The sequence below is a fragment of the Podarcis filfolensis genome (assembly GCF_964270895.1).
Source record: "Podarcis filfolensis genome assembly, chromosome: 14".
NCBI classification, from domain to species: domain Eukaryota; kingdom Metazoa; phylum Chordata; class Lepidosauria; order Squamata; family Lacertidae; genus Podarcis; species Podarcis filfolensis.
The window spans coordinates 40,377,385-40,399,973 of record NC_139616.1 but is presented as its reverse complement, the minus strand read 5'-3'; the positions used below and the strand labels follow the sequence as shown (position 1 = coordinate 40,399,973).

The 22,589-nt window shown below is 43.5% G+C and overlaps 1 protein-coding gene across 5 annotated transcripts in view; it reads right to left on the bottom strand.

Moving 5' to 3' along the window:
* The window catches only part of PDGFA (platelet derived growth factor subunit A), a 75,440-nt gene that overhangs the window by 14,497 nt on the left and 38,354 nt on the right, over nt 1-22,589 (bottom strand). For 2 of the 5 annotated variants that reach the window (XM_083585415.1, XM_083585413.1), the window contains exons 3-6: nt 22,033-22,137; nt 20,378-20,565; nt 3,371-3,497; nt 1,195-1,271 (exon numbers count right to left, since the gene is read on the bottom strand). In XM_083585415.1, the coding sequence (XP_083441541.1) occupies nt 1,216-1,271; nt 3,371-3,497; nt 20,378-20,565; nt 22,033-22,137 (476 nt within the window). In that variant the 3' untranslated portion in view covers nt 1,195-1,215. Of the gene's footprint in view, nt 1-1,194; nt 1,272-3,370; nt 3,498-15,678; nt 20,566-22,032; nt 22,138-22,589 lie in introns of all 5 variants that reach the window. The other 3 variants (XM_083585416.1, XM_083585414.1, XR_014541423.1) reach the window with 2 other exon arrangements.

Below are 22,589 nucleotides of genomic sequence, written 5' to 3'. Positions count from 1 at the left end.
ATCAAGTTTATATACTGCGCTTCATCCGAGGATCTCAGGGCTGTTCACAACATAAAAATACAGGATAAAAACACAAAATGTGCAGGGGTCCTAAATCCAGCCAAGAAACTACTCGTTGTTGTTCTCTTTTGACTATGTTGCATGCTTAGATTTAATCTGCACAAGCCTTTGCTTATATAATACAGTTCCCACAAGTTCTGGGCTCACCTGGAAGACAGGACTTGCAGCAGACCAGAGTACTACCCTTAACAGTTCTCTCCCCCCACCCCAGTAGTTCATAAAGACTATCCAGTTGACATAGAATAAATTCGGTTCCTTTACACATATCATTTGCGCAGTGCGTTAAATAATTCAGCTCTTTCAGTGCAACACCCAGGAACTTTTGCCTTCATCTCGACCACACTAAGGGAGATTTCTTGTATGGGGCATGCCTGGTGATGTAGATCTTCTTACAGCAAAAGTCTACACCCTCGGTTCCTAATATATCCCTGAAGACTAGGGCCATGTTCAAATCTGGTACAAGCCTGCTGGAATAGGAATAGAAGTGGCAGGCCGTATTTTATTGATGGTGCGTGTTTGAGGGCCATAATGTTTGAGGGCCAGTGTGGTGTAGTGATTAGAGTGCCAGACTTAAACCTGGGAGACCAGGGTTCAAATCCCCTCTTGGCCACGAAGGGTGACCTTGGGCCATTCGTTGCCTCTCTGCCTAACCTAACAACAGGGTTGTTGTGGGGATTAAGTGAGGAGGGGGAGAACTGTGTCCCCACCCCCTCGAGCTCCTTGGAGAGAAGGGTGGTATATAAATGCAACAGATATCAAGCAAATAATAACCCTTGTTCAATAGCATTTCAGTATCATCACAGAACACCTGAACCATCTTTGGAAATCAATGGCAATTCAAAAATAGCAGGGAGCTGCAGATTGCAAGCGTTTAATATTAATCCCTCCAAAATTAAATTATGGAAAGGAAAGGAAAGAAAGGATGTGTGGCGCTTGCAGCAACAAGCATAGCTGTCAAGGGGAAAGAAACTTGTGAAAAGAATTATCTGAGCCAATCATTTCTGATTTCTTGGCTGCTCCAAAACAGCCACGTGTAAAGATTTTTGAACAGTGATTAGGTGGGAGAGTGAGAATAGCTGATTATATTTTCAGTTGCTTGTGGTATTAAGGGTAGTTTCAGCAGACAGGTCCTACCTGGTCAGCGGCAGTATTTTTTTATGAGGGTTTTAACTTTTTTCTTTTCCGTTTTTTACCTTTCCCCCCAGGCCTTCCTGTTGACACAAGGGCAGGGATGGCGTAAAAAGAAGAAGAAGCAAACACCGAAAGGCAATGCATTTATTGATCTTAAAAAATTCAATCGTTTCCATTATTCCTTCTCCAAAAAAATAAAAGAACGGTAATTTGTTCCACCTGCTTAAAGTGTTTAGTTTTATCTCTCCAAGGTATTACGTGCTGGGTGCAGAAATTGCATTGCATTTGGGACAGGACCATTCAGATATCACATGAAACTGATGTCAAAAGATGAGTGGGATCAAGACCACTCATATCTCTTGCCCCCATATCATTTATGTACGGAACCTGTGCACTCCCAACTCCATCAATCCCAGCCAGCATATCTGGTTGGGGGAGAAGGCACCGTAATTGGACACAACATTGGTTAACCCTGGGGTACAGGCTCTGTAACCGCAACTAGGTATCTTGGGGTACGGTTTCTTTCAAGCTCTATGCTTATATTGCACGTGAGAGTAAGGCAAGTACCACAGCCCCACTCCCTCCTGTCTAAGTGTGTTCAGAAAGATAACTGAACAGCCAAAGGAACACTGGAAGCTGTCTTAAATTGTATGAGTCAGGCCACTGGGTCTGTTTAGTTCAATAGCTGTCTACATTGACAGGTAGATGCTCTTCATGTTATCTGGCAGGGGGCGATTCTCAAAACTGCCTGGAGATGCCGGGAATGGAATGAAAAGACTCCATGACTGAACAAATGGCCCTTTCCCATTAATCCTTACCATTACTCAAATTTGCCAGCAAAACAGCAGCAACAAGTGTGAGCCAAATCTAAAACAGTACTTGATTTTTAGAGATTTCTTTCGTAATCTGTCTGTTGCCCTTTCACCTCTGCTTATGCTATATAGTCATACCTCAGAAGTCGAACAGACTCCGTTCCAGAAGTCCATTCGACTTCCAAAATGTTCGGAAACCAAGGCGCAGCTCCTGCAGCCAATCAGAAGCCCTGTCGGACGTTCGGGTTCCAAAGAACATTCACAAACCGGAACAACCACTTCCGGGTTTGTGGCGTTTGGTAGCCAAAACGTTTGTCTCTCAAGGTGTACAACTTCCGAGGTATGACAGTACTCTGCTTTGCCCTTTATACAACTCGCCTAGTGATCGATCCCTTCCCTTAAAAAATAAATATTAAAAATTCTACAAGGGAGCTATTTAAAAATTAGATGGTCGTTGGCCGATGTCAACAAGTTTGTTACCTGTAATAGGGTAGCTTTGCATGTGCTAGCAGTGAGAAATCTACAGATTACCCTTTTGATCTGAAACAGCACTGACTGCCAAGGGAATTTTTAATTTGTTCAATTGATAAGAGGAACTTGACAAGGTAAAAAAACAAAAACAAAAAACCCCAACAACCCACATTTCTGAACATTTGTGTGTTACCTTCCTCCAGGTGTTTTGTGAATTATATTGTAGTGGCCATTAGCTATAAACAATGCAAATCTGACTGACTGCGCCTCCTGATATAAAGCCAGCAAGGCATTGATTCCTGGCTACTACACCTGGCTGAGTTGCCTAGAGGAAGGGGAGGACTTCAAAGTTAACTAAGGAGACTCACCACTCCCCCTCTCTGAAGGCCTTTCGTCACTTTACGAAGAGCTTAGGCATTTGGTCTGCCCAGATGATAATTTTAGCTCTCCTAGCATGTGAATCCTCGGTTTTAAGTTACGGCGTTGTAGCCAGCTAAGTAACACACACACACACCAGCGGCCAATCGAGATGAATTTAAATCCACTGATTTCAGTGGGTCTACTCTAAGTAAGATTTTATTGGCCACAACCCAAAATCTGCCACCTATTGCTGCTTTTCATCGCCAAATTTGTGTTTTATTGTATTGCTTTCCAATACTGCACTGCAAGCCGCCTTGAACGTTTTATCAGAAAGGAGTGATATAAGAATATTTAAGTAAACGAGTAAAGCACAGTTCCAAATGCTGTGGTTGGAACCTCTGACCACCACCTGTTCTCCTCTCCTGGTTTTAAGTGCTTGAGACCCCTCCCCGCTCCCCAGAGAACTTCAGCAGCCACATTGTACCCAGACGTTCCAGCTTAAATTAAAGCCCATCCCCACCCAAATGTCAACATACCCGTTTCTTCTTCTCGAAAATCTGAATTAGAATTTGACGACGTACAGGTGCATTCCATATGCTCTTCTAGCTTCACCAGGACTTCTTTTAATTTTGGCTTTTTTCTAACATATTCCACTTTTGCCACCTGCATTAGAAACATACGGGCGTTAAAGGCTTGTTAATGCATTAGGTCAGCAAAGAACAAAGTTTCAAGTGTCCAGTTACGCAAGACCATCCCAATCCTGCTAGGAGAGGAGGTCATTTGCATACACACACACACAGAGAAGCAAGTGTCCTAGATAGGCATCCTTTTAGCTGGATGAGGAACAGCACAAACTTCACCAGCAGTGACTCCTCTACTCAAGTTGAGAGCTATTGCAGAGCTTCCAGGGTATGGTTTTAAAAAGCAGAGACGAGCAAAATGCGAATCAGGGTATATTGGTTTGCTAGAGGGTTTGTAGAAGACCACTAAGGATTTCCGGCTGCTAATTTTTAAACAATTATCGGCAATGAAAAGACCTCTCCACACACACACAAAGAAAAATATTGGGCTGTTAGAATCTCTGTTCTGCAGCATCTCAGATGTAGATTTGCACAGGCAAGCAAGTTCTGTGCCTGACACCCGGGGTTGGGAGATGCAACTGGCTCTGTCCCATAAGCCAGCATGTTGGGTCTGGCTCCTTGAACCACTGTTTTGCCGCTGGCTCCTGCTGGTGAGCCTTGGGTGTTCTAGCGCAAACCCATGAAGATCTTGCAAGTCTGACATCTGCCCACACCTGGCTTAAAGGCACATGGCTCAGCAACCTTCCTGAAGCGAAGGAAATCCGGATGCTGTCGTTGCCTGCTAAAGCGACCACCTGGGAACCCTACAAATACTGCCTTAGGCTCAAATTATAGAAGGCAGGCCGGATGTAAATTTAATAAATAAAATTGGCAATGGTACAGGGGAGCTGTTCAGGAACCGGATTTGGGCCTCATCGTCACTCGGCTCTCCCTGCCAAATTGGCACTGCGGCCGATTTTCTGACAGGGTGTGTACGCAGCTGGACTGAGGCTTGTGGGTGTTTTTGTGTATCCCGTTCTGCAGCAGAAAAGCATTGTTACTTCCAAGCGGGGAGAAGTTCGAGGTGTAGTGCTGCCGAATGGGTTTCACTTCCTTTGAAAAGGGGTCAAAAGCTTACAGGGTCTTTACAAATATATACAAGCCAAGCATGAGGACAGACAGACAGACAGACAGACTTTCCTACTGCAAGGCACATAAGGGCCCCAAGAGGTTACTGGGCATCTCTTGCCAGCAAATCCAGCTGGAAACCTTCTGACTTTTGTCTCCTAAAAGCTGCTGTTTCTCAAATCCAAACCTGTGCCATTCCTACAGGTGAACTGTCCATTCAAACAGGCCCAGCATCATCATCAGGAAGATTGGGGGGTGGCTACAGCGTTTGGGGCAGCAAAGAGAGGTGATGGGTTGTGATGCAGCGTTTTGTGCCATGTGAGGCCTATCCTGACCCCATGCCCTAGTTTAGTGTCCTCGGGTAAAGTGGAGGCTCCTGCCCTGTAGCCAGGCATAAAGTAAGGTTTGACTTCCAGGCTGGTTAACTTCTGTACTGTAATACCTTGGTTCTCCAACGCCTTGGTACTCAAACAACTTGGAACCCAAACACTGCAAACCCAGAAGTAAGTGTTCCAGTTTGCAAACCCTTTTCGGAAACCGAACGTGCTCCGTTTTGAGTGTTACGCTTCTGATTTGAGTGCCAGACTTCCGTTTTGAGTGTCAAGCTGAGATCTGTCTGTTTTTGCTATTTATTTTGTGTTTATGTTTTTGCAACTCTTTTGTTTTTGTGACTGTGTGGAACCCTGTTCAGCTACTGATTGATTGAATGATTGTGTGACTGCAGTACATTGCTTATTGCTTTCATTTTGAGGATCAATAGTCTTGTTAGGTAGTGAAATTCATGTTAAATTGCTGTTTTAGAGTTTGTTTTTAAAAGTCTGGACCAGATTAATCCATTTTGCATTACTTTCTATGGGAAAGTGCACCTTGGTTTTGGAACGGACTTCTGGAACAGATTAAGTTTGAGAACCAAGGTACTACTGTACATGGAATTGGGGGTGCCCATCTCTGGCCCCATCTGCACTATCAGAGCACTATGATATCACTTTTAGCAGACATGGCTTCCCACGAAGAATCTTGGGAAATGGAGTTCGTTAAGGGTGCTGAGAGTTGCTAGGAGACCCCCTGTTTCCCTCACAGAGGTACAGTTCCCAGAATTCCATGGGAAGAGGAGTTGATTGTTACACAACTCTGAAAATTTTGAGGGGAATAGGGGTATCCTAGCAACTCTCAGCATCCTTAACAAACTCCATTTCCCAGGATTCTTTGGGGAAGCCATTGCTCTTTAAAGTGGTACCACAGTGCTTTTAATGCATAGTGCAGATGGGGCCTTTCTCTCAGGCAGCAAAAGGCCTTGAAGATGGCTCCGCAGTCAGGAAACATCCACAAATATTGAATAATATTTAAGGAGTGGGTGTCCCCTCCCCAACATCCCACACTTTAGTGTATTCATTCATTGATTTATTTTGCACGTTTAGACCATCTTTCATCCTGAAGAGTCTCAGAGCACTGAACGGTTCAGATGAAACCATGGCAATAGTCTCATTCACAGTAATCAGATCGTAAACACCCAATGGTATTTACATTCCTATTTTATTGCTTAAGGTAAAAAAAAAAAGACAGAATTGCTAAAGGTCTTTTTCTCTGGGCCTCAGTGGTTTACATTTCTGCTGTCTTTCCAAGAGGTAAGAATAAAATATTGTTGGCTTCCCATCTACCAAGTTTCAAGCGAGTCTACATTTCGGGACCTTTCGTTATAAGGACCGGTGGTGCCTTCTTCGTTTGTTTCCAAAAAAAAAGTATAAAACACATTCAAGCAGGCACGCCTGCCAAAATACCCCAGATGCAAAAGCAGGACATTTTAAAACAAGCAAGCCCACAAGGGAAGTCATGCTATGCTGGGAACCCAGGTCTGAGTAGTATTTGGCCAGGAGCCACTCATATTATAAATGCTTGTCCAACTATCTTGGATAACTTCCGGCTGATGAAAGATGCTGCCTTTCTTTTCGAGAAGAATTTCACCTACTCCCTTGGCAGGAGGGAAGCTGGAGTCTATTGCTCTCACGCAGGCAGGGGCTCCTCCTCTTGCTATTAGAGCTCGGCAGCCCTTCCCCTCTGGCTTGTTCCTCTTCCTTTGCCAACAAAAGCCCTGCTGGTATGCAAACCCCCTTTGATCATTTCTGCCAGCCCGTATTACAAAGCAGCAAAACGTCAACAAAAGTCTCCCTAACCCCTGTTTCGGTTTGAAAGATCTCTGTCTCGGGCAGCTATTATTATTACGTTGTCATCATCAACTGCAGCTACTACCACAACTATTAATATTTAACACTGATAAAGCACCTGGTTTATTTTAATTTTTTAAGCATTGTGGTATTAAAAGACAAGACAGCCCACAGGATCACTAAACAGAGGCAATGAAAAAGGAATGGGGGTGGGGGGAGAGGAGAGCCAACATTAGCACAGCTGCTCCTTCATGGCCAAGTTGGTCTCCCCTTTCCTATGATATTTTGCTCTGGGGTGCAGTCTTGGCACCCTGGCTGATGGCAGAGGCCAGTGTATGTCTCCCTGTAGTCCTACAACCCTCTGTTAACTGGCAGAGAGGGGGTTAATTTAAAAAATGTTGCCTCTACGCCTCTGGATTCAAATTCTCTCCACTTAGCAGAAGAAGAAGAATAGTTTGGATTTGATATCCCGCTTTATCACTACCCGAAGGAGTCTCAAAGCAGCTAACATTCTCCTTTTCCCTTTCTCCCCCACAACAAACACTCTGTGAGGTGAGTGGGGCTGAGCGACTTCAGAGAAGTGTGACTAGCCCAAGGTCACCCAGCAGCTGCATGTGGAGGAGTGGAGACGCGAACCCGGTTCACCAGATTACTAATCTACCGCTCCTAACCACTACACCACACTGGCACCAGCACTGAACTATATAATCCTAGGCTTGCTGTGACATCAGAGCAGGCAAGCCAATGACACAGAGAGGCATTGCTTTTGCCTGCAAAGCCTCACTGTGGCCTCAGAGTATCCAGCAGCACCCAAAGAAGTGGGGCGAAGAGAAACCAGCAAAGAACATTTTATGAAAGGACAAAAATACAGCCCGTCATGTTAACAGGGCTTCCCCACAAGAGCTGGAAGGATCTGAAAGGCCATCTTGCCCAAACCTCCTACCCAAAAGACAAGACTCACAGATCAACCAATCTGGCATACCCAGGAAGTCCATTTCCAACTGAACTTGGAGAAGGGGTGTATGTGGAGAATGGAAGACAACAAACTCCCAGGGTGAGTTATGAGCCTATCAAGCTAATTCCTGGCATCTGTGGACTACAAGGCACTAAAAATAAGAACAAGAGTCCTGCTAGATCAGACCAAAGGTTTATCTTGTCCAACATCCTGTTTCCCACAGTGGATAATCAGATACCTCTGGGAAGCCCAAGGGCAGGACTCCTCTGTTGTTGTTCCCCAGAGACTGCTACTCAGAGGCACGCTGCCATCCATCGTAGCCATCAAGATTTGCAATCAGACAAAGTCACAAGACAATTCGTAGGTCTTTCAGGCACTCTCATTTTGCCCCAGGGACTGAGGACAATGTCAACCCAAATCTAGTCCTTTGGCTGTCAAGAGACTTCGGTAACATGGATTGACTGTGCAACCTTACAATCAGCAGTTTTTTGAAGTTCATTTGTTCCATATTTTAAAGCGAACAACAGGTAAATAAGCAGGTTGTGGAAGTGATTTATGTCCTGCATATTCTAGATTTTCTGTTTATATTTTTTGCACTGACACGGCAAAAAACTCTTCCAAGGAACAAAAAACAGGACTGTCCTGTAAGAAGAGAGTTGTCAGAGCACCCAAGGGAGCAGGGTCTGACGAAGTATACAGCTGCACACATGCTCAGCCGCTGGAGCATGCTATTCATCCAAGCTGAGAAGCACATTGCATTATTGCCTTGAGAGCACATGATTAGTCCAGCTTCGTATAGCCCAGTTTTCCATCTAGCCATGACCCCCCGGTATTGTCTGCACTGCCTCGCACCAAATGTCCAAGATCTTAGGTGGAGTCTTTTACAGCCTGGCTACCAGAAATCCTTTGGTGCTCGGGGGACGGTTGAGATTAAGCCTGTGATGTTCTACATCAAGGGTGGGTAAGCTGTGGCTCTGCAGGTGTTCCTGGTCCTCATCCCCAACCATTGGTAATGGTGGCTGAGTCTAATTGGTGTTGAAGCTCAACAGCATCTGGAAAGCCATAAATCCGATATCCCTGTTCTACATGCAAGGCATGAGCCCTGCTGAGCCCTTCTACTTCCTGTACCAAAGCATGATATTTCCACTAATCCAAAATCTCTATGGAATTAATTCATAGTACCCAAAATATTTTTTTTTCATTAGTACGTAAGAGTTACCATGTCAAGGCATCTGAAGGACAGGGGGGAAAGCTCCCTAAACTTATTTCTTAGAGGTTCAAGCAAGTTGAAATACTTTATTGTCACTTGTACAGCTTGTATACAGTGAGATTACACAATTTATCGCAGAAAAATAGGATAAATAATTAGAAGTTATCACAGATGCTTTGGGAGGTGAAGAGATATTCACTGATCTTTCTAGGGTTAGCACTGGCCACCGTTTTTTTGTCCACAGACGTCATGTCTGAAACGTTCACATTTGCAACATTTTCCAAGGCTGACAGTTTTCCACCAAGATAGATTTACAGCAGGCTACGACTCGTAAGAATGCTTTGCTCGAAAGGTCACCCATGGGTTGAAGAAATACGCTCCGAGCCTCCTCTGGCATGGTCTAAATTCTAACCAAGTGCGAAGTTTGAAGGAAAACGTATGGCAAATCTGAGTCACCCGGCATCAAAGGATGACTAAGCCGGTCGCATTCACAACAACAAAACACAGATTAAGACCTTTTTAATCAAAGATACAGACAAGAACGCCAGCAATAATGGAACAACTTTCATATTGGCTGCACTTATTTCAGACATTGGAATGAATCAGCAATGGGGAAAATTACATGTGTCAGAAATAAACTGTAATAATAATAAAAAAAAAATTCCCCAGCGCAGATAAACTATAAACCAAGAGCACACATACTCCTCAAGCTAAGCATACTATACACGTATGATAACAAAGTGTTTGGGGATTCCGTAATGATAGTACTGAGTCAATTAGCAGGTACAGTCAACTCTATAAATGTTTGACCCAAGTAATGTCTCACAACAAATGTAACTGATCTGTAGAAAACACAACCTGAAAAAAGAGACAATGAACGTGCTTTTGTAAACTAAGAAAACCTTTAATAAAAATTATTTTAAAAGCAAACAAACAAGGGGCACAGGAACACAGCTGCCTTACATGTAGTCAGTCCATTGTTCCACCTAGCTCAGTACTGTCTACACTGGCTGGCAGCAGCTTTCCAGGATTTCATGCACAGTATCTCTCCCAGCCCCACCTGGAGATGACAGGGGTTGAACCCGGGGAACTTCTGCATGCAAAGCAAATACTCTGACATTGAGCTACACAGACATGCTCGGCTTTCAGGTATTCCACTTCAGGTGGCTGATCGATGGTCACCTCGGCATCGAATGATTGTCCTGTCCTCCAAAAAAATCAGCATAGTAAACCACCCAACATTGTGCCAATATGGTGGCGTCTAGTGTTGATCTCGAGTCTTTCATGCTCCAAGGCACCAAAAGCCAAAACTTGTCCTCTCTTTGCTCGGCCACTGCCCATCCTAGTTCTTGCCATTGGCTTCTCACAAAGCTTGCCTTTTTGTTCTCAAGAATTTTCTTGTATGCTGCTCTGCTCCTTCCCATGTTTTCCTTGTTGATTTCAGAAGGTTTCCCCCGATAGATTCTAAAAGCCCTTAGCAGATCTCTCTCTGCATCCTTGCATTGCCCATCAAACCAGCCTCTTTGATTTCTCTGTGTGCTGTTTGTAGCATTGGGTTTGGCTAAATAAGGTCTGGAGAGCGTGCTGATTTGTAGGAAATCCGAAACTGGGTTTGCTGAGATGTTTATGAGGCGATATGTAGGTGTATATATAAGTATATATGTCAGATATATAAGCTAGGTGGCCAAATGGCTCCTTCAACTGGCGTTACAGTCGCCAAAACAAAACACCCAGTAGCCATTTGGGGGCCAAGCAGCTTGAAAGTTGTGTTTTTCAATATGACTTTTTGGTTCCTGAAATTCGTTCTGGTTGCGGAGATAAAAAAAAATAATGGATACATTTCTACAGGCTTCGTTGCTAATGCATAAAAACAGTCAAGATCCACGGATCCCCAGGCACACACCTCCAGATGGTGGAGACATCAGACGCCATCCTGGCACCTGGGCATATTCCTTTGGTCACAAGCAACCAATAAAAGGTAAAGGGACCCCTGACCATTAGGTCCAGTCGTGACTACCTCTGGGGTTGCGGCGCTCATCTCGCTTTACTGGCTGAGGGAGCCGGCGTACAGCTTCCGGGTCATGTGGCCAGCATGACTAAGCCACTTCTGGCGAACCAGAGCAGCACACGAAAACGCCGTTTACCTTCCTGCCGGAGCGGTACCTATTTATCTACTTGCACTTTGACGTGCTTTCGAACTGCTAGGTTGGCAGGAGCAGGGACCAAGCAATGGGAGCTCACCCCGTTGTGGGGATTCGAACCGCCAACCTTCTGATCAGCAAGCCCTAGGCTCTGTGGTTTAACCCACAGCGCCACCCGCGACCAATAGCCAGGTTCAAAATGCACCTGGTAAATTTCAAATGCTGCTGATCCCCTATTATTATTTTCTGCACAAAAACTTTTCTCTTTATCTCTAGATAGATTTTAAAAAATATTTCAAATCCGTCAAAAAGAATCCATGTTATATATTGGCAGATCTTGTTTAATAATGTAAAAATTAATTGCGGGGAGAACTTTCTGCATAAACTTTTCACTAGTCATCAAAAAGAAAAAAGAAAAAAATTCTTGAAGAGCTCCCCCATGATGGAATGCCTTTTGGAACGGGAGTCACGTTTCTCAAAGGACATTTATTTGCCGCAGCTCTCAAGTGGATTAGCAACAGTGCGATGGAATGACGGCCGATGGAAGTGGTCCATATCCCCAAAGGGCCGCAAGGGTCAGGCTAGAGCGCTGGGATACAGGTCTGGCATTCTGTTGGGGTTTAAATAGACAACACAAAAGCCAGCAGGACAGAAAAGTGACAGCTGAGAGACCAAGAATGTTTGCACAAAGTAGCTCAAGAAGCGATAGCTGGATTATGCTTCAGGGGGAAAGGAATTAATGGATGGGGCTTTTTGGAAGGCAAAGTGGATTTACAACATTCATCCATCCTACTGGAAACGCCGAACAGAAGACAGCATCTTCTTAACTACATGACAAGGGAGAAAGGCTGTCCGGGTGGACAGAGAAGATATGTGGAGATCAAATTACAAAAGGGCAATTTGGTAAATGGAAGGCATTCATTTGTTTAGTCACCAGCAGCCTAATGCCAAGATGGGTTCAATACTACTGCACTTCACACAAGGCACAACAACGGCTACACCATGCACTTAATTAAGTAGAAGTTAACATTTAAAGGCTACTGGACTCCGTACGAATACGGGAGGGAAGGGGAAGATTGCCGGAATGTATGAGTAAAGGTGCAGATTGATAGTACATGATTTAGATGTTTCAGTTTGGTGATTCCTTGGTGTGGCAGAAGTCCAGGAAGCAAACTGAATGTTGCTGGTGTGTAACCAAATCTCTTTTTTTGTTACAGATAGGTAGCCGTGTTGGTCTGCCATAGTCAAAACAAAACAAATTTTTTTCCTTCCAGTAGCACCTTAAAGACCAACTAAGTTAGTTCTTGGTATGAGCTTTCGTGTGCATGCACACTTCTTCAGATACACTGAAACAGAAGTTGCCAGATCCTTCTATATAGTGAGAAGGTGGGGAGGGGTATTACTCAGAAGGGTGGTGGGAATGGGTGATTGGCAGATAGCTGTGATGAGCCTGTTGACGACTCTTAACGACTGCAATAGGTCTTACAGGAAAAAGCAAGGGGTGAGAAGGTGAAAAATGGCTTTGTCATGTATAATGAGATAAGAATCCAATCTCATCCAATCTCTTTTTTTGTTCAGAGACATGCTCAAACTTACTTATTGTAAGTTCAAGCTAAGTCTGCTGCAACTGGATTTCTTATGGGCAGTGCCAATCCTGACTGTATGGGATTTGTGACCTTCAGTAGCAGTAAGGCTCTGCTGGATGAAACACAATTGCCTCTGGTCCATTTTGGGGGAATCCTGCAACGTGTTTAAGTTTTTATTCTGCTAACTATACATTGGAGTTCTCCTCTGGATCAATGTTGAGTAGAATTCCATGACACTGGAATTATTCTGAAATATGGGAAGTCAAGGTGGGAATCAACATGACTGACTTTTTAGGATTAGGCTAAAATCCTTTAAAATATTTCTTTTTAAAAAATGCAACAGCATGAAACCAGATTAATACTCCAGAAAAGGTAACACTCCAGAACAGGCAGTCAACCAGGCAGACTATATAAGGAACCAGGAAATCAAGATACGATTTGGCTAAAGCTAATTGCGCTTCCTGATGTGGTGTGATGAACATTAAGAATAGTTGATTAAAAAAGAAATGTTTAATTATTACCACTCACTCTATCAGCTGTGCTGTGAGAGCATCAGACTGCCTCAGTGGGAGAGACAGGAAGCAGGGCTCATTTTACCAGCTTTGCTGGGAGCCCAGCTCCATCAGGCCCCATCTGCCCCTGAATGTGTGCCAGCTGGTCTTTATAGAAGCAACTGTTTAGAAAGCAGCGCCTGAGCTTTATTTTCATCTTCCTCTTCCCTCCCTGTCCCTCTTCCCTTGCGTGCCATGCTTTCCTTTTTCTTCTTCTGAAGACTTGTAAGCCTGTAGGCAGTGGGTGTCTTGTGAAAAGCAGGGTACAGTTGCTCTTAAAAAAATAATTTTGTTGGATGCTAACATTGGGAAAGGACTGGAACAGAGCAAGGTATGGAATGGACAGCTGCGATTTTGACTGCTACACAGAAAAGGCCAATCAGAACATCACCACCAGCGGAACGGCGTGACATCAACATGGAGCCACCATGACAGCAATAATAATAATAATAATAATAATAATAATAATAATAATAATAATAATAATAATTTTAAAGCATTCACAAATGGGGCATTAAATAAGGAATGCAAAGAACTATTCTTCCCCCTCCACTAGTTCCAGCTGCATGACCTGGCCCATTCACCATGCATGTACCATCTGAGATGAATATTATGATACTGAAGCAATACAATCCAGCTTTCTGGGGCAGTTGATCCTGCTCATTTGGCAGCATTCTCCAGCAACCAGCCTAGGGAGGAGAGGCTAGCACCATGGCACCATGTCCCTGGCTCAAAACAGGCAGTGCATTTGACTTCCCGATGCTCTCGTCAGTCTCTTGGCCTCTGCTGTCCTTGCATCCTACACAGTGACCTCTCCACTAACTGGATAAACTTGCAGTCAGAGGGGGCTTATTAGGGAAGGCGCGATGATCTCACCATCTTGTCAATAAAGCATGGGTGAGAAATGGAGGTCTTTTCAGTGTCAACCCCAAAAGGGGGCCTTTTACATAAGCTTGACATCATGGAAGCAGAACAAGGGAGCCTCTCAACTCCGTTCTGGGAATAAGCAAAACAGATCCCATCCTCCAGCCCTCGCCACCTTCCGTGTGACCCCCAAAGAGGATCTTCTGGATTATGATACACTCAAGCCATTCATCTCCGCAACATGGGAATTCCCAAGAGCTTGAGAAACAATTAATTATATCAAAGAGAGAAAGAGAGTACATCTGACGCAGGAGGAAATAAATATGGATTTTCTTGTTTGGAGACTACTGGTGTGGTGTGGTGGGGGTCAGGCAGCCCTCCTCTACAAAGAACACACTGCTCCGAAGCGACTCCTCGTTTTTAATTAACGTTTTGAAGGGGGAGGATTTTCTCAAGACCTCTGGAGCACAACGTTTGAAAAACAGTGGGCATGGGTCACAACGTGATGTCACTTGTTAATCTAAGCGGCTAACACCAGCAGATAAGAATTATCCAGTTTCTCAAGAGCAGCGATGATTCAAATCCAAAGAACTGTACAAACAAAAGAGGGCTTTAAAAGATTTTACAGGCAACTCCCTGTGCGGTGTGTTCGAGTCATGGGCGACCACGCACATGCACACTGCCACAAAATAAATCAAACCCCAAAGTGGCCCTCAAACAGTGTGAAAACAGCTTCAAGCTATCCCATGAGCCTTTTCCATTGCAATCCCACGAGCCTTTGCACCAACCTTTGAGGTCTGTGGAGGGTTGGAGTTTGGAGGAAGTCTAGTAAGTGCTGATGGTTTTTGAAAGGGTTTTACCAAGGTGTGTTTCCAGAGCTGGACATCAGTGTCCGGACTGAACGATGTGGGTTCCAGACACTCCTTCAGGTACAAAGGGCTGAAGCCATTTAGGGTTTTAAAGGACAGCACCAGCACTTTGAATTGTGATCAGAAACATGCAAAGAGCCAATGTAGACCTTTTAGGACCAGCTTTTTGCATGTTTCCCTTTTTCTACTGTTGGGGAAATTCATGCTCTGCCATCATGAGCCAGGGCAAGTTGTGTATTAATGCTGACCCATGCGTCAGGTAACAAATGCTCACCTAGGACTAACCGGGAAGATGCTTCGAAGCAAAGCTGCTATTGCTTCCCAGAACCACATGATTTCCCAGGACCCAGGAAATTCTTGGCTATAGTACTCAAGTGATCTGGTTCTAAATGCCTGCGTTTCCGTTCTCAAGCCCAAGGGTCACCAACCTTTTTGGCCCAATGGGCACATTTCAATTTTGGAGAGCGTGCTGCGGGTGCCAGTCAAAAATTAGCTGCAAAATAATTGATGGGTGTGGCAGAACACAAACCTTACCATGGGAAGTGAGCTTTGCCCTGCTGGTCCTGATCGTGGAGACCACACTTTATTGACTACACACACACCAGGGCCGGATTTAGGTTTGATGAGGCCCTAAGCTATTGAAGGTAACGGGGCCCTTTATATGTCCAGCTGTCCTTTGTCAACAACAAATTGTCACTGTTTTTTGTGTTGAATATATGCTATGTGGTAATTTATGGATCTAATTACATTATAGGAGCCAACACAACACAAAATACTGTTGCTGTATGTAGGTTTTATCTTATATTTTGGAAATGTACATCCAGTTTTTTTTCTTTAAATGTTTTTGCAGCCCCCAAGAGAGTGGGGCCCTAAGCTACAGCTTGTTTAGCTTACACACACACACACACACACAGAGAGAGAGAGAGAGAGAGAGAGATGGATGCTGTCTAATAGCAACAGGGAGCATTCCTCAATACCTGGAAAAATATACAAGGTGGCTGCAATACACTCTCCTTTCACAGAAATTGCTTTGAAGGCACCGGCACAATTCACCCCATAACTTTCTTTCTAGGACAGCTAGAGACTTACTTTTTAAGAAAAGAAAGAAACTTTCCCAAGCATCATGGCACCCGCTGACTCCTAGCTGGCGCCCCCTGCTCTAAACATTTTCATGGCACACTGCAACTTCAGCAAGAACCTCCGGCCTCCCCCACCCCGAGCAACTGCCCCCAAATGCCTCAAGGAGGCCCAAGTTAAATGATGCTCAGAGCTAACCAGTCAACTTTGGCAAGTCAAAACCGCTTCCAGGCTTATCTGCAGTGCAGAGTTACCTTTGAGGACCCCAATCATCTCTCCGCATCAGAAGGAGCAACGCAATCTCCATCCACCATAAATACTGCAGCAGCAGGCAGCTCATGTTTGCTAAACAGCTGTGTTTGTTCTTGAGGCTACAGGTTAATTAGATTTGTCTCTGATCCTCCTTTGCTTTTAAAATTAATGTTTGCCAAGCGTATTGAGGAGCTATATATATGTATTTAAGGACTCACTTGAAAATAGAATTGGTTCCGGGAAGCCTGATGAAGGTTGCGTGCAGCAACAACATCTGAATATCAAGACTGCACTGCGCCCTTTCCCAAAGTGGTTTGTTTTCAATTTAAGATTAACACAAGTGGGTGAGAGAGAATCGCAGAATTGCTGAGTTGGAAGATGCATTTGGATCGATGTGGTGCTGTGCTACCTTGGTTGCAAAATAGCGTTGCTTTCTCCCAGACACACCTGCCCAGGTATTTCGAATCTTCTCCAGAAGTCCTTCTATAGGTTCTTCCACTTACTTAACTGCCAATGCTGCTTATCAACACAAGTTATAGGACAGGACAGGATAGGATCTCCTGAGTACAACCCGCCCCCCCCCAGCCTATGGAATTTTGTCCTGCAGGAGATGCATATGGCCTCTTCAGCAAAGGCGAGTAAATACATATCGTTTTACCTAGACTTTCAGAGAGAAATGAAGATTTAGGACAGGGTTATTAAGAGGACCACTGAAGTATTTATATGACGAATGAACAACAACAAATTTGGATTGTTACTTTTTAATGTTTAACTGATTGCTTGCTTCATCTAGAATTTTAATTATAATAATGTTTTATTTATATCCTGCCCTCCCCAGCCAAAGCTGGGCTCAGAGCGGCTAACAACAGCAAAAGTAACACAGTTTACATATAATCACAATCAATCAATTAAAATACATATTCATTTGAATGTTATGGTTTTAATAGATTGATTTGCTTTGTTTTGGTGGTTTTATCACAAATTGTATTTGGGTGGGGGTTTCTTTTAATGGAAATTGCCCAAAGAACTTATACAAATGTAAGAAAGCAAGCAGAAGATAAAAGAAAGTAATCAGATGATAGCAATCTCCAGGCTATTAGGAAAGGAAACCCAAGTATGTGTGGGCAGGTGAGATAGCTATATTTTATGAGCTATTAACCAGGGAAGTTCAATTACAGATGTCTCCAGCTAAAAAAAAATGATCTCGGGGAGCAAGTGCCCAGGACCATGGACAGCTGCTGCTGCTAGCCAGAGGTTTAGATGCTCCTGTAGATGGGCCAGTGGTGTGACTCCATATAAGGCAGTCCACACTTCTAATGAGAAAACACAGCAACCTGGTCTCCTTCCTGACATAATGGCTTTCTATGTACAGGGAACATCATTGTGCGGAGGTGCATTCTATCATATTGAAATCTTGGCACCAATTTTAAATAAAGGAGTTATCAGTGCCAGCTGAAAAGCCTGCCTATTTGCACAGCAAAAAAGGAAAACAACCCAGGCAGGAAATATCTTATCAATTACTACAATAACATTTGCTCCAACAAAATTTTATCTTGATATTTTTACTGGAGCTTTTCATGTTAAAAAACTTCCTTCCCCACTGATAAAACTCTTTCACAGGAACTTACTATTGTACGAAATTTGCTTCTCTGTTATATAATACAGATTACCAGTACTTATCTATTTCGCATTATTCACTTCTTCAGCTATACGTCTGCACAAAACATATACATAATAGCTCCCATCAATGACCAGTTTTCCTCATTCATAAACCCAAAGACCCTAGACTTGTTGCTGACCCGATGAGGAGCACTAAGTATACATGTGCTGACACTTAAAATGTGCAGATTAAATTAATAAAGTTGATACAAACCTCTTCCTATTCTCTTTCATACAAAACAACACCGGTATTCAAAATATATTTGAATGAATACTTTCTTTTCATAGCTTTTATCTATTTGCCCAGGTCTTGGGAGGAGTCTCCTGAATTTGTTGTTTATGTGTTTTACTTTTCATAGAATCATAGAATTGTAGAGTTGGGACGGATATATATATATAATAAAAATGTCGCAGATGCATTGGCAAATGGGTGCTGCTGATTTGAACCAGCATACAGTTAACAGGGGGAACAAGCCCAACCTAACAAACAAATACCACTCCTTTTCCAAAATGTCTGTTTGATAGATTGTGGCAAGCAGAAAAAATGGATTTCGCCTAATGAGTAAATGTGGAATCAAGCCATAAGGAATCTCAAATCCCAGGAGATGAGAATATATGAAACACATTTCCCTCCCACCAGCAGATCAAAAGCACTGTATTTCCACAAATAAAAGCCCAATTTAGCCTACATAATATTTAATCAAGGAAACATGACTGTACAAGGATTTTTACATTCAAAATGTCCCCTGAGTCATTTTATCATTTAAAATCAAGAACAAGGCTGTGGGAGTTTGTGGGAAAGGCATAATCAGGCCTGTTTGCTTGTTAATGCTATTTAGCATTCCTACACATTTGGGGTCATAACTGACCCCAGAGGGGGATAAAACAAAACAAAAAAATATTTTATTTTTTAAACAAAACACCACCCCGAATCTGTGCCACTTCATTCTTTACATACTTCCCTGCAAAAAGGCGAAGGGTTGCTTAGTGTGTTCCAGGCCACACTTGCAGTGTGAGCATGGATGTTTTAATTTTCAGGGTCTCTCTAAAAGGTAGTAACTTCGGGTAGAACACAATGTTTGAATGCCAAATATCTTCAGGAAGAGCTGGGAGAGCCTTGTCTGAAAACCTGGAGAACCACTAAGCCAGAAAGACAAATGGCCTGATGACTAAGGCTTGTTTACACTGACACTTGTCCTGTGTCTAGAAAACTGGGTCCGAAAAGTTTTTTTGTTTCTCCCACTGCTTTCTCTAGGAAAACCCGCTGTTGGCCACTGAATTGGAACCAATGTGCATCAGACAGAAAAACCAATTGATGTTTGCTCTGATTCAGCGGTAAGCAGTGTATTTTCCTGGGGGGAAATGGCAGGAGAAACCGAACCACAGAATTGTTGGAAGGGACCACAAGGGCCATCCAGATTAAGATCCTGATGCTCTACTGACTGAGCTATCCCAACTCAAATGTGGATGAGCCCTCAGCATAAAGCAGCATCCTAGGTTGTAAACAGCTAAATGGGCCAGTTTGCTCTTGCTTATAATGGGAGAGAAGCAAAAGCACTGCACACCGAAAGTCACTACACTCAGAGCTCGTCCACACGTTGTTTGTCCTAGGAAGCATGGGTTTGAGTGGTTTTCTGCTTGTTCCATACTTTCTAGGCATGTTTCTAAGTGGTTTTCCATTTGCTCCACCACTTTACCCTGGAAATCCCACTCTTTTAACACTGAATCGGAGCAAATCTCTAGTGGAAGTGTGCGAGAGCCCTCATTTATCACCACAACAGCTAATTCACTTAGCTATTCGTTAAAGTGTTTACCATCAGCACTGCTTGCAGCGCACTTCCAGAAAAAAAAGTTTAACTAAAAGGCACCTTTCCCCAATTTAGGTGTCATCCAGTCATTTAGTACCACTACTGGCCATACCAACAAAGGGTGATGAGACTTGCAGTATGAAATCAGCTGCAAGTACAGTCACACCTTGGTTCTCGAACGCCTTGGTACTCAAACGTTTTGGCTCCCAAACACCACAAGTGTTTCAGTTTGCGAATGTTTTTTGGGAGCTGAACGTCCAACGCGGTTTCCACAGCTTCCAATTGAGTGCAGGAAGCTCCTGCAGCCAATTGGAAGCCATGCCTTGGTTTTCCAACATTTTTGGAAGTTGAACGGACTTCCGGAACAGATTACGTTCAAGAACCAAGGTATGACTGTACCCAGGATAAGAAAGGCTGAGCAAAGTTGTAACCAAGTGAGAACCAGTAGGAATTCACACTGAGGGATGATGATGATTTTTAAAAAATATTATTCAATTTATATACTGCCCTATACAGGCAGATCTCGGGGGGGGGGCGGGTTCACGGGATCAAATCACAGAATACATAACTAAAATCAAAACAGAAACAACCGAATAACCTCCCATGGCTGCCAAGGCGAGAAAAATGAAAACGACAGGATCCGAACAAAATGCTGAACCACCTCTTCCCTCAAAACACCCACCCGCCCGCCCCGCTGCACCTGAGTTCCATTTCTCCTCACCTTGACGCTTCTGTGGTGTATCCGTGACGGCTGGCATTTCACACTGCTGGTGTTGCAACAGCCCGTGCAACGCTTCACCTCCACGCACGGCGGCCATATCAGAAAGTTAGCAGACGTCGGGTCGATCTGACTCCGAGGTATCTCATATATAACGGTTCGCGTTTTGCAGACGGCAGGAATGGCTTCCTCTGCAGAGGGGGAAATGGTGTAGCCAGATAAGCGACGGCCTCTGCTTTGAAACAAGCCTGCCAGCTGTGTACCGGATCCCTGGTCTGCATGTTGCAATGCTAGGGGGGAACCCCTCTCCCTGCTCTTGCAATATATAATTAACAAGAACCCTTGCAAGCATATTGGGATGTCCTTGCATTATTCACCTATAAGGGCATTCAGGACCTCATGAGCGAAAGGATATATTGGCACACTGTACAGATAGCATGCAAGAATATCCTCTAACCAAGGAGATCTCTCCAAAGTCCACCATGGGACTGTAGGGAGTCTATTCTTCCTGTCCTGTGTGACATATAAATGATTGTCACCGTATTTGTGCCTTCTGATCACACCTGAAATAACACACCAGCCTAGCTGTGATGAAGCTCTGCGTTTTGGCTTAAAAGGGGGGGGGGGTATTTCAAATAAATAAATAAGCAAGCAGCACACAGTCCACAATGACTCAGGAACAATAAATGCAAAAATAAAGAGCAAAAGCAGTGCAGCTTTCAGTAGGCAGTCCTGGGTAGCAATCTAGGTCTACCTGATAGCAAAACAGGCTCCAGACAGCAATTCTGCTCTGTTTTAAAAGCAGCCTTCTGTTCTGATAGTTCAGATATTATATTTGATCTGGCAGAGGGTATCTTCAGAGCAAGCAGGTTGCTGAACCAGTTGTAACAATGCACGTTCATAATACACTGCTGTTTAAGGTCAATTAGTACCCATTTAATACTAACACCCTTGCTTCTGCCAGAACATCACTATTAACAGCACTGTTTATTAGGGTGAAGATTGATGTAATATTTTAAAATAAATTGCAGCGACGTCCTCCCAGCTCCGCAGTTTGTATGATACATTTTGTTAAGTTAAAGGCTGTGTATGATACATTTTGTTAAGTTGAAGGCTGCGTTGGGCATCAGCTTAGCCCTTAGGCTTTCCATTATTTAATTAACTCTTCCCAACGTGATCTCAGGGTTGCACCAGTCTGTGGCCGGCACCTAATCTGAAAACGACTGAAAGGCACAGACACTGTACTGCATTTCCTAACTCACATTTCCACATGAGCATCCTGCAGCAAAAGAAATAATTTTCTGGATGAGCTACCCCACTAGAAGTTGACTGACTTGTGCAAAAGAGCAGAAAGTAATAATTAAAAAGTGTATGGGGGAGTGTCCTCCTTGGGTTTATAACAGGCATAGGCAAACTCGGCCCTCCAGATGTTTTGGGACTACAACTCCCATCATCCCTAGCTAACAGGACCAGTGGTCAGGGATGATGGGAACTGTAGCCTCAAAACATCTGGAGGGTAGAGTTTGCCTATGCCTGGTTTATAAGGTCATTTTTCTTTCTGCCCTTAAAAAAAGACTAATTTTTCAGGACCAGTCCTTCCATTCCAACCTCGTGGCATTTTTTTAAAAAAATATAGGTTTGGTTTTCCCATTCCTTACCAACACTTCTTTTCCTGCGAATAGGTCTGGGACGATTTTCTTGCCCGTGTTTGACTGAGTGAATGCTATGCGGTATCAAGTTTGTCTCTGACGGATCATCATATCCTAAAAACGAGACAACGAAACAGTCAGCCCTGTTTGTTATTATTTATTTGGTTATTATTTATTTATTTAAAAGAAGCTACTTCATTTGAATATACATTTTTTTCCAATTACAAAGGAGCAATACATTAACCAACATTAGATTAAGCCTTCATTAAGTCTTTTACACACATCCACTTTAAAAGAGTCATTCTATGCCAGAAACAAGAACCACTTTCCTAGGAAATCATCCTTGAAATTATTTGTTTTATATACATCGTTTATACCTCTCCCTTCCAGCTCTACCATTCGGGAAGTGGCTTAGCAGCAATAAACTCCATTACATTAAAAAAAAAAAAAAATCTAACACATACCTTTCCAAGAAGTATCAGGGAACCTATTTTATGTCTACAGGCAAGAAACAGATTATTTGCAAAGTACTTGGGAGTCAAATTCCAAACTAAGGGAAGCAAAAT